Source organism: Pituophis catenifer, unplaced genomic scaffold, assembly GCF_029215685.1.
Source record: "Pituophis catenifer annectens isolate HBS135680 unplaced genomic scaffold, rPitCat1.0.hap2 SCAF_4, whole genome shotgun sequence".
NCBI lineage: Eukaryota > Metazoa > Chordata > Lepidosauria > Squamata > Colubridae > Pituophis > Pituophis catenifer.
Window position 1 is genome coordinate 66,694,768 of NW_027256884.1, and position 12,579 is coordinate 66,707,346.

A 12,579-nucleotide genomic window follows, 5' to 3' on the forward strand; every position below is an offset into this window, starting at 1 on the left:
GACTAAATATTTTTGATTTTTGGTTTCCATAAAGACCTAATGGAAAAAAACTTTCAACTAATTTCCTCTTCAGCATAACTTTCATATAAGTCACTACTGGGCTCACCAGTTAATGCTGCTGATGTGTAGGATCCAGCTGCTAACTGTTTGATCTTGTGCTGACTGGTAAAATAACTAACTAGATGAAATGTACTTCTTTCTTCTGTGCCTCCTAATCCCAGTTGTCCTTCACTGTTACCCCCAGTGGCATACAGGTTCCTTTTTTCTGTGTAGAAAAAAGCACAACCAAAATAAGCACACTTCATTTGAAGCACCAGGGGAAAAAATAATTCAAATAAAGAACATATTACACAGTCTCACATTGTCTTTAAGACTAATCACAACTGTTTAATGGTTACCTGCACAAGTCACTGTCTATAGTTTAACTCTTTTTAAAGAATTACTGACTACATAGTGGAATTCGACTATGCAAACTAGAATCAAAGAATCAGAAGGGACCATTTAAGCCACAGGCCCAGCACTCAGTTCAGTGCAGAAATCTAAATTAAAATATTCCAGAGAAAGGCTATCTCAAGGCTAAGGACTATAAAGTGGCTGTCTAACTATTGTAACCCATTCGAAACAGGGGAGCCTATTACTCCTCTGGATCATGCATCAGTTACAAAACTTTCCTCATGTCTGGAACCTAGATTTTTAAAACAGGAGTAATTTCCTTCATTGCATTTCCTTCATTCCCAATTGGGAGGTGGAGAAAGGAAATATGTTTGGAATTTTAAAAAGCTTAAAACATAAAGATTCAATCAATAATTGTTTCATGTATATACATTCTACTTGTAAATATGAATATATGTTATCTAAAATCAGAAATGAGGTATGTACGAGTTAGGGTTAGCTATGATTAGCCTGAGAATTCAGGGCTAAGATTTTTAAAGGTGATATGGCTCTCCCTCTGGCTCAGTTCACTATATTAACAACTAATAAATGGAAACCTAGAGAAATGGAAGAATTCCCTTCCTGTCCTCATCTATTATTCATACCAGATACTGCTTTTTATCTTTTTTTTCCCTATTGGATGTTGTAAAGCATGGTTTAGGTTTCACTTATTGGCTTATTTCATTTTAAGGGTCATAAAAGGTCTGTACCCTGAAAGACACTCTATTTTCTTTGCATGACAATGAAGGGTATTTTTCTTTAAAAAAAATAGTTACATAACTCATGAGTAATATTTAAAATTTCAATCTCATTTTAATTTCATTCTCTTGCAATTCTATATCCGACATTCATAATATTACATGCTCCTCATTATAGGACACATACTAATCATTGTATACACCATCTTTACTGAACAGATGTAATTTTATCACACAAATAAGCTTTTACTACAAAAAATTACCAGCAACAAAAAATAAAATTAATTCCAACACAAATATAAATTGTCTTGTCCACTACGTTTGAAAAGAATTAAAAAAATATTCTTAAATAATGAGCATCAGTTAACAATGGCAAATTTGGCTTCAGTTCCAGTATCTCTTGCCCTCTTAACAAGTCAGCACTAAGTTTAGTGCTGATACAGTATTTATATTTTAAAACATGCATTTCCTATCCTCCTGGACAAGTTGCAATTCTATAAAATGACACATTAACTTTTATTTCCACCTATGTATCAGCACTCAGGATATAAATTGAAGGTACAAATACTTCATTTAAGTTATTACAATATATGGAAATATGTCAGAGATGTAACAGGTTAATTAGCAATTAGAGTTAATTAGCATTAAAATTCAAACTAAACTTAATTATCCATAAATGTGTTCAAATACTCATCTACAAATGCTAATGATGGCCATGAAATTAATTGACAGAAAATATCTTTCTCACATGCAACTTGATTCTCTCAATCTCATAAAATAAATTTATATCAAATGCCAAATGCCAAATTGAGCATGGTACATGTATATAATAATTCTATAATATTTAGAATTATTGATTTTACAATGCTTAAAACTTTCAGATTTCTCTAATTTGTCTTTATTAAAAGCATTGATAGGAATGCATCTGTTAAAAACGATTTCCATTTTTCAGAAAGATGAAAACCTATAATTTGGACATACAACTTTTTTTAAAAAAAGAATAGCTGAATTCCTAAATCTCCAGCAAATTATTTATATTTTGATTCACATGTTGGCTACTGCAAGCAAAATCCTATTCATTGGATTCATTCATTGTCAAATCCTAAAAAAAAGGTTTCTGGCCAAAATGTACTTGGAAACTGATTCAGTGACCTTTATGGCCCATTATTTAATTATAGAAATTAGGGATGTGCAATAAATTGGATTATTGGGAGAAAAGGTGATTTGGAATGTGCATAGGCAGGCATTTGTTGGCAATTCGTTCAAGAAGCGACTTTATGCCCACACATGGTCCAAATCAGTTTCTCTTCCAAATATGTTTCATTGCACAGCTATAGCAGCTATTGCTTGTGTAAAGCCCACATTTGGGCCCAGTTTCCCATTGATGTAAGGCTGAGAAAAGCCTTAGCTTATCTAATTAAGGTCATAATCTGTTTTTCTTTGGGTAACTAAAATTCTGATAAATCATAAATCATAGAACAAATTTATAGTCTTACAAGAAAATAAGAAAAAAAATGGCCAAATTCATATTCAATTCAGAAAACTCTCTTAATGTGAAGGCTTTTATCATCTTAACAAGGACATTAGAACAGAGAAAAGATAAGCTTCTCTTGGATGGAAATTCCAGCCTTTTGATGCTGTTACCAAAGAATGCCTCTGCCTAAGTCCAATATATACTATATCAAGAAGTTGCTACCAGACCGATGGACCATTAGATTCAGTATAAAATAGCTTTATAATCTAATTACATTATATTCTATGTTATTGTCTACCAAAGCAGAAAGCTTCTACAGGAAAATCTCTTTGGCATATAAACAAATAAATTACATACCTGTATAGATCAAAGTATGATTTCTCCCACAAGCAGCTAGTTTCACTTTTTCAGGTTTTAGAACTATGGATTAAGGACACAAAAGATTATTATTATTGTTGTTGTTTTAATAATTATAAAATGAATTGTGAACTTTGCTAAGTATCCAAATTTATAAGGAGATTAATTTTCCAATCATTATCTATCTCAGCATTTCAGAGCACATCATGAGTAAACTGGATTTTCTATTGAAGTTAGGTCTGAATCATAAAAATAATTTAGCAAAACTGCAATACTCTAAACCAGTGATGGCTAACCTTTTTGCCATTGTGTGCCAGGATCGGGAGGGGGGGTCGCGCACGTGCCCACACCCATAATTCTATGCATCCTACACCTGTGCATGCGCGCGTGACTCCCCCCATGCTCCTGGCACACGATGGCACAGTAGGCCCGTTTTTTGCTCTCCCCAGCCTCCAGAGCCTTTCTAGGAGTCTGGGGAGGGCAAAAACGGGCCTTCCTCACCACCCAACGAGGCCCTCTGGAGGCAGGAAACAGCCTGTTTCCCTACTTCTGGTGGGCCCAGAAGGGCCGAAAATCAGTTGGCCGGTGCACAGATGTGCGCCGGAGCTGAGCTTGTGTGCCCACCGATATAGCTACATGTACCACCTGTGGCACGCGTGCCATAGGTTCGCCATCACGGCTCTAAGCATTTACTTGAAAATTACTGAATACAACACAGCCTATTTCTACATAAATACACAGAAGAATTCCTATAAACAATACTGAATAGGGAGACTTCAATTCTTAATGCAACTAAAAGTATTTCATATTGGAAACTAGAAAGCTCAGATCTATTCTAAAACCTGACACATAAGTTAAAGACAAACCTTTCACACAAGTTGGCTTGCTGACAGTATTCTTTGTTCCAAGGCCTAGTTGTCCCCAGTTGTTGCTTCCAAACATGTACAGCTTACCATTTTCTGCAGAATACAGACATTAAAGAAAATAATTGATTGCCAATGCATTTGTGTTAAAATATACCCAATATTTTCAATTTAGTTAAACACAACTGTAAAAAGAGACATAATAACCATGTAATAAAGTAAGTCTGCAAAATGTTGTGTGTGTGTGTGTGTGTGTGTGTGTGTGTGTGTGTGTGTGTGTGTGTACAGTTAATATCTTGAGTTTCTTCCCGTGTAATTGTAAACATATCCCTAAAAGGGTAGTAGCGACGTTTCGACGAAATCACATTCGTCATCTTCTGGCTAAAGTTCTCGGTTTGGTGCTTATGGGCAAACTGTGTGAACGTCACACAGCAAAGAAATAAAGGGAGGAGAACTTGTGGCTCAGAGGTTAATACAACTGCCTAACATGCAGGCAGCCCAAGTTCGAATCCAAGTAAGGGTATGGCTAGCTGATGAGAACTAAATAGCTTGAAATAGATCTATACTAGTCTCCCTTTATTTCTTTATCAGCGAAATATAAATTTGGTATAAAATGGTTTGTTGTGAATGCGACTGCTTGAGGGCTCCTGGATTGGAGCTGAAAGGCAACAGGGATGCAGTATGCTCCCTCCCACATGCTGGGGTAGACCAGGTGCCTCGATAAAAAAACACTTAATCTCTCCCCTGGGTCAAGCTGATGAAGGGAGGAGAACTTGTGGCTCAGAGCTTAATACAACTGCCTAACATGCAGGCAGCCCAAGTTCGAATCCAAGTAAGGGTATGGCTAGCTGATGAGAGCTAAATAGCTTGAAATAGATCTATACTAGTCTTCCTTTATTTCTTTATCAGCGAAATATTATATATATATATATATATATATATATATATATATATGTATGTATGTATGTATGTATGTATATATGTAGGTCTTTGGTTATTCGGGTTTTCTCCCGCGTAAAATTGGAGGTTTCTTGGCAACGTTTCGACGAAGTCTCATTCGTCATCTTCAGGCTGGTGTTCTCGGCTTCGTGCTTCTAGGAGCAATGTGTGTGATCGCAGCTGTTTCTTCCTTTTAACTGCCAGTGGGGGTGTGAACTGATTGGGTGAGAGCTTGGTTGTGTTCTGATTGGGCAGAGGTGTGTTCTGATTGGTTGGGGGTTTGGCTGTGCTCTGATTGGATGGGGGGTTGGCTGTGCTCTGATTGGCTGGGTGTGTGTTCTGTTTAGGTGGGGGCTTAGTTGTGCTCGGGTCAGTCTGAGTAGCGGGGGGATTTGAGCTGGTGAGCTGTGTTGCTGTTGTTTGGCTTCGTGTTCGTGGCCGTGCTATCTCTTCATGGTGGGTGTCAGTCTGCTTCATGTATGGATTGGAGGGGTTTAAGGTGGCTAATGATGCAGCTGTGGTCTGGCTTCTGGTCCGGTGTCGTGCTTCATCATCAGTGTGGGTTCGAGTCTGCTTTCTGCGTGGATGTGTGGTGGCTACATCCTGTGTGGCTCTCGTGAGTGTGGGTCTGGTGTCATTCTTTATGTTAGGGACTCGTTTGTCAATAAGGGCGGGTTGCCATATATATATATATATATATATATATATATATATATATATATATATATATATATATATATGCATATTCTTTCTAGCCAGGTTTTACCTACGTAAACTGAGTTGTTCTGCAGCCCTAGTTCTGTGAAATCTCATTCACAAGCTTCTGGGCTTTTTTTCTGTTGACAAACTGCAACTCTGTGTTGCTCTCTGGGTGACTCAGATAGCTATTTCTGCCTTTTAAGGCGTGGTCAGTGAGCCACACCCACTTCTCAGATATTCCCCCTGTAAAGGTACAATGTGTCTTTTTCTTTTTCGTAGGCTTTTATGTGCATATTCTTTCTAGCCAGGTTTTACCTACGTAAACTGAGTTGTTCTGCAGCCCTAGTTCTGTGAAATCTCATTCACAAGCTTCTGGGCTTTTTTCTGTTGACAAACTGCAACTCTGTGTTGCTCTCTGGGAGACTCAGATAGCTATTTCTGCCTTTTAAGGCGTCGTCAGTGAGCCACACCCACTTCTCAGATATTCCCCCTGTAAAGGTACAATGTGTCTTTTTCTTTTTCGTAGGCTTTTATGTGCATATTCTTTCTAGCCAGGTTTTACCTACGTAAACTGAGTTGTTCTGCAGCCCTAGTTCTGTGAAATCTCATTCACAAGCTTCTGGGCTTTTTTTCTGTTGACAAACTGCAACTCTGTGTTGCTCTCTGGGAGACTCAGATAGCTATTTCTGCCTTTTAAGGCGTTGTCAGTGAGCCACACCCACTTCTCAGATATTCCCACTGTAAAGGTACAATGTGTCTTTTTCTTTTTCGTAGGCTTTTATGTGCATATTCTTTCTAGCCAGGTTTTACCTACGTAAACTGAGTTGTTCTGCAGCCCTAGTTCTGTGAAATCTCATTCACAAGCTTCTGGGCTTTTTTTCTGTTGACAAACTGCAACTCTGTGTTGCTCTCTGGGAGACTCAGATAGCTATTTCTGCCTTTTAAGGCGTCGTCAGTGAGCCACACCCACTTCTCAGATAAAGACACATTGTACCTTTACAGGGGGAATATGCACATAAAAGCCTACGAAAAAGAAAAAGACATATATATATATGCATGTATGTATATATGTATATATATGTATGTATATGCATATGTATATGTATATGTATGTATGTATGTATTTCTCTTTAGCCAGGTTCTTCCTACGTAGCAGGGTGCTTGCTGGCTGCCTGAAAAAAGCCTAGAAACTAGTGGATTGTGATTTCACTGAACTAGGGCTGCATAAAAATCTTGGTTTACGTGGGAAGAACCTGGCTAAAGAGAAATACACATAAAGGCCTACGAAAAGAAAACATATAGAGAATGTTTTCGAAAAGGATTTCACTGGATTTACATAAGAAATTGGTTGATGTTTTAAAATTTAAAGAGAAATACAAATAACAAGCCAACAAAATGACCTGGAGAATTTTTTCCTATTAGTTTACAAAAGAGGCTTCTTATAGCCTTGAAGAACCATATAAAATGGACAACCAAGAAAAGAAATCAAATCCTATGATAGTATTTTAATGAACTAAAGATTAAGACTGTTAGAAATAAAAGGAAGGAATATTTAATTGGCTTTTTTGATCAAGGTTAAAGCAAAAGATATTGTTATTTCTGACAACCCTTTGTGGTCTTTCTGCTGGCATCAGGACTGAAAAGATTATGCTTTATGTTTTTATTTATAAATAAAGGATGGGATATGCAATGGAGAATTGTAACCTCTTAGAGAGGGTGAACACATTAAATGTGTTTATACTTGTTTTGATGAAGATTGGATAACGATGGAAAGACTCTTCTTTATATATTCCTTTTCTCTTTATTATATTCTCAGTTTTTTCTGTCTTTTTTCTCTTTTTCTTTGCACTTTTTATTCTTTTTCTTCTCTTTAAGTTTAAATGTGTTAGATTTTACTATTATAATTAAAATTCTTAGCAAAACTACACTATATAAAAAAATGAAATGCAGCTGATATGATTTCTAAGTATTACTCTTGGGAATTATATTTAAGTCCACTATAGGAAAGAAAATGCTTTTAGACCTCCTTTGGGCTATAGTGGAAAATATTCTTATATTCTTCAAAGAATCTAGATTCTTTACTTTGCATTATTAACATTTTACAATTGTTTATGTTTTATAAACCTATTTATATAGAGATTTATCAGGTAGCATGTGATAATATAGTTTGTCCTTGACTTATGACCATAACTGAACCCAAATTTTCTGTTCCTAAGCAAGACAGTTATTAAGCCCATTTGGCCCCATTTTATGAACTTGCCACAGTTGTTAAGTGAATCACTGCAATTGCTAAGTTAGTAACAAGGTTGTTAAGTGAATCTGGCTTCCACATTGACTTTACTCATCATGAGGTCACAAAAGATGATCATGTGATCCAGGGATATTGCAACTGTTATAAATATGAGCAAGTTGCCAAACATCCGAATTCCGATCATATGACCATGGGATGCTGCAATGGTTATTTGAAAAATAGTCCTAAGTCACTTTTTTCAGTGGTGTTGTAACTTTCAATGGTCACTAAACGAATGACTATAAGTGGAGGACTACCTGTATGTCAATGTGTGACAGTTCATGAATTGGAATAGAAATGGTAACAGGTCAGCCAATGGGGACTGTTTGGTGACCCAGACGGCTCGGAGCCTGGGCGTGGCTTAGGTTCATTGATCTGTATATATATGTATGAGTGCTTCTCTGATTCTATTGCTTCTATGGTTATTGATTCTGTACTTCTGGATTCTGAGTTTTGATTCTGTCTTCTGCTGTATGGTATTGTATATAAAGAAGTTTCTTATATAAATGAATCCTGCTGAATTATTTACTTGTGTGCTGGTTGGATTGCTGCAAACTCTAACAGGTTATGGGCCCAGAGCACATCAGACACAGTAATACTGAACTGTAATTAAGCTGAAGGACTGCCTGTGTTAAAAAAGTAAAAGGAACAAGGCAGAGAAGGCTTGGAGGATGGCTGTTGAATTCAAGGACAGCTCTCTGCCTCAATTGGGACAGAAGAATTATATCATTTGGGCTGCAAAATTGGAATGCTTCCTGAAGGCTAAGGAGCTCTGGGATATTGTTGTTAATCCACCTCAGGCACTATTAGCAGCTGCAGATCAAAGGCAGCATGATAAGGCACTGCCCTATATCATCTTAAGTTTACCTTCGCTACCAGTTCGGAACTGAGCATGCATGTGCATGCTCTGCTTGTGCACGGCGCTTCTGTGCATGCACATAGTGTCCGTGATGATGTCGGGGCAGGTGGGCAGAGCCTCCCACCACCGCCACTACCAGTTTGCCCAAACCAAGGCGAACCGGTAGAAACCCACCAGTCATGCCATGCCAGCCTCAGAGTTTTGCAAAAGATGCAACAGTTTGGAGAAGAGTTAAACTTAAAAGGCTATAAGGCATACTTGGACTATGCAGTGTGTAAATCATCGAAGTCCAAGGCATTCCCAGTAAGCAAGAGTAGCAACAAGAGCTCTAGAACTGGTACGTGCAGATTTGGTTGGGCCAATGCAAGCCAGTTTGGGAGAAGCAAAGTATGCGCTGGTCGTTGTAGATGACTACAGGAGGTTTGGGTTCTGCTATTTACTAAAGAGTAAAACAGAGGTGCTATAGAAATTTAAGCAATGGGTAAGCTTCGTAGAAAGGAGATATAAACAGCAGGTATGTCAACTGCAAACTGACAGAAGTTCAGAATTCATGTCAGCAAGTTTTTAACAGTGGTTGGACTGTTAGATATAAAACACAGATACACAAATCCAGCCGTACACAGCAGCTGAGAATGGTGTAGTTGAGAGATGGAATGGAGTCTTACAAACAATGAAGGACTCACTGCTGGAGGATTCTGGTCTGAGCAGATCATATTGGGGTGAAGCCACGTTGACTGCTAATTATTTAATCAATAGGCTGTGGAGTTCCTCTATTAATAATACTCCATATGCTGTGCTATATGGAAGACAGCCATCTCTGGCACATTTAAGGGTTTTTGGAAGCAATGCATGGGTGCATATTCCAAAAAGCAATCAGGAGAAAAGGTCAACCAAAGGCTAGAAAGCTCAGGTTTACAGGCTATGAGCCTCGCTCAAAGAGCTATTCATTTAGGAATGGGAACAAAAGAATAATCATTTCCAGATCTGCTAGCTTTGCAGAGCAAATTTGGAACAGAATTGATGCAAATTTTTGGAGTGATCCTCTTAGTGATGGTGACCCACTTAGTGATGGTAACTCAGTGACAGTGTCAGAGTTTAGGGAGGAGAAACTGAAAAAGAGCAAGAAAAGGAGTCAGGAGAAGATGACTTGGATATGAAACAAGAGAGGATTGAAACACAAGAGCAGTAAATGCCACGCAGGTCAGAGCAATGGAACAAGGGGATTCCACCTGACAGGTATTCTGCTGGTGAGGTTAAGGTGTTTAATGTGTGGTATGAGCCAAGAAACTATCAGGAAGTATTGGCACTACCCAAAATTGAACAAGTAAAGTGGAAAGAAGCCATGGAAAAAGAAATGCAATTCATAGGTGAACATAGTGTTCATATCTATGACTTTGCCACAAGGTTGCAAAGCCGTAGGATGTAAGTGGGTGTACAAAAAGAAAGTACTACCCAACGATAGCGAGATTACAATATAAACGAGATTAGTGGCACAAGGTTTTTCACAAAAGAAAAACGTGCACTATGATGAGGTATTCATGCCAACTGTAAAGAGTGAAAGCATAAAGTTGGCACTAGTGTTGGCAGCGGCACATGGCCATAAAATTTGGCATTTTGATGTAACCACAGCATTCCTCAATGCAGAATTAGAGGAAGAAATTTACATGGTTCAAGCACCAGGGTACGAAAGCAAAAAGCCTAACACTGTATATAAATTGAACAAGGCCATTTATAGGCTGAAGTAGCCAGGAATTGGAATATCTGTTTAGATACTGCACTAAAGGGTCTTGGGTTCAAGAGCTGCAAGGCTGATGGTTGCATATATACTGGAAAGTTAAAAGGTGGAGTGCACCATGGGAAGAATATTAAGTTATTCGGTTTTATGTCTATTCCAGTCATGAAGGGAGGAGTGTCAGTGTGTGAGAGTTCATGAATTGAAATAGACATGGTAACAGGTCAGCCAATGGGGACTGTTTGGTAACCCAGATGGCTCAGAGCCTGGGTGTGGCTTAGGTTCACTGATCTGTGTATATATATATATATGAGTACTTCTATGATTATATAGCTTCTGTGATTATTGATTCTGTACTTCTGGATTCTGAGTTCTGGTTCTGGCTTCTGCTGTATGGTATTGTATATAAAGAAGTTTATTATAGAAATGAATCCTGCTGAATTCTTTACTTGTGTGCTTGTTGGATTGCTGCAAACTCTAACACTGTATACAAACTGTATGAAGTTGGGAGAAGCTCTGAAAAGTGGAAAAAGCAATGATATACTGAGTAAGCTTAAATTATATTAAAATAGTTGATAGGAGTGATTATTAATAGTTAAGTTTTAAATTATTAAATAAAATAAGAATGGACCTTGTTTTTTGTTGTAAACGAACATTGTCTTACCTGAATGTTCCTTTTCAGAGTACTGCGACTGCAGTCCATAGCCGGGATCTCTTCCTCTTGCTTCACTTTGACTGGGTGATATTTTAATTAGAGTCTCTCTCCGTGCTGTGGCCACGCCTCCCATTCCCATAATGCACCAGTCTTTGAACGAAGGCGCGACCAAAAAAGGGGTAACAATCAGAAAAGATGTAAAAAAATGATATAAAAAAACAACAACTGGAACGGCCCCCCAACGAAAAACATAGGGCGGGGATGGACTGCAGTCGCAGTACTCTGAAAAGGAACATTCAGGTAAGACAATGTTCGTTTTCCAGAGTACTGCTCCTGCAGTCCATAGCTGGGATATACCCAAGCTCAAAATACAAGGGCGGGACATCAACAGTCTCCAGAGTCCTGTGCCACAATGACACTCTGCAGGACTCGACGGCCAAAGGAAGCCTCAGCGGAGGCAAAAGAGTCCACCTTGTAATGCCTTATGAAAGGTGTCACCGAGGACCAAGTGGCGGCCCGGCATATATCTGACACTGACGCCTGAGTGGCCCAGGCAGCAGTAGTAGCCGCGCTACGAGTGGAATGAGGCAAAATCCCAGATGGAACCGGCTTAGATTGATGAGAATAAGCCGTGGAGATGCACGCCTTGATCCATCTACCCACGGTAGACGAAGACACCTTTTGACCCAAAGACCTGGGATGGAATGAGACCAAAAGCGCTTCCGTTTTCCGAAAGGACTCCGTCCTACGAATGTAGCGACGGAGAGCCCTCCGGACATCGAGAGTGTGCCACTCCAGTTCACGTTGGTGCCTGGGCGACGGGCAGAAGTCCGGGAGAACTAGTTCCTGGGCACGATGAAAATAAGAATTAACTTTTGGTAAAAAAGTGGGGTCCAAACGAAGGACAACAGTGTTGGCATGGAAAATACACAAGTCTTTTCTAATTGACAAGGCCGAAAGTTCGGAAATCCTCCTGGCGGAAGTAATCGCCAAGAGGAAAGCCAGTTTGAGTGACAAGTACTTGAGGGATACAGAACCCAGCGGTTCAAAAGGGGAAACCATAAGAGCCTGAAGAACGAGGGAAAGGTCCCAAGTCGGGTAACGATGAACCGGTGGGGGGCGCAAATTCAGAGCCCCATGCAGAAAATCTTTGAGCGATGGATGCTGAGACAACGAAGAATAAGGTGGACATTTAATAACTGTAGACAAAGCGGCGGTCTGCCGGCGAAGAGTGGAGGGAGACAGACCTTTGTCCAAACCAGATTGCAGAAAACAGAGAATGTCAACCATCTGTGCCGACGTAGGATCCACCAGGTTGTCAGCACACCAGGAACAAAAGGTTCGCCAAGATGACTCATATATACGTGACGTAGAAGGTCTCCGAGAGGCCTGTATGGTATCTATGACGGAATCGGGGAGGCGGTCCTTCCGCAAGATGACCCGCTCAAACGCCATACGACCAATTGGAGCCATCCTGGATCTGGGTGGCAAACAGCCCCTTGGCGCAGAGACAGACGGTCCGGTGGAATCACCCATGGGGGACGGACGGACAGAGACACGAGGTCTGCGTACCAAGGCCGA

At 39.4% G+C, this 12,579-nt stretch overlaps 1 protein-coding gene across 2 annotated transcripts in view; it reads right to left on the reverse strand.

Annotated features, from left to right (window-relative positions):
* Positions 1–12,579, reverse strand: part of RPGR (retinitis pigmentosa GTPase regulator) — a 106,566-nt gene that overhangs the window by 66,803 nt on the left and 27,184 nt on the right. For both annotated transcript variants that reach the window (XM_070944212.1, XM_070944211.1), the window contains exons 3-5: positions 3,828–3,920; positions 2,962–3,024; positions 107–265 (exon numbers count right to left, since the gene is read on the reverse strand). In XM_070944212.1, coding sequence (XP_070800313.1) covers positions 107–265; positions 2,962–3,024; positions 3,828–3,920 — 315 coding nt within the window. The remainder of the gene's footprint in view (positions 1–106; positions 266–2,961; positions 3,025–3,827; positions 3,921–12,579) is intronic.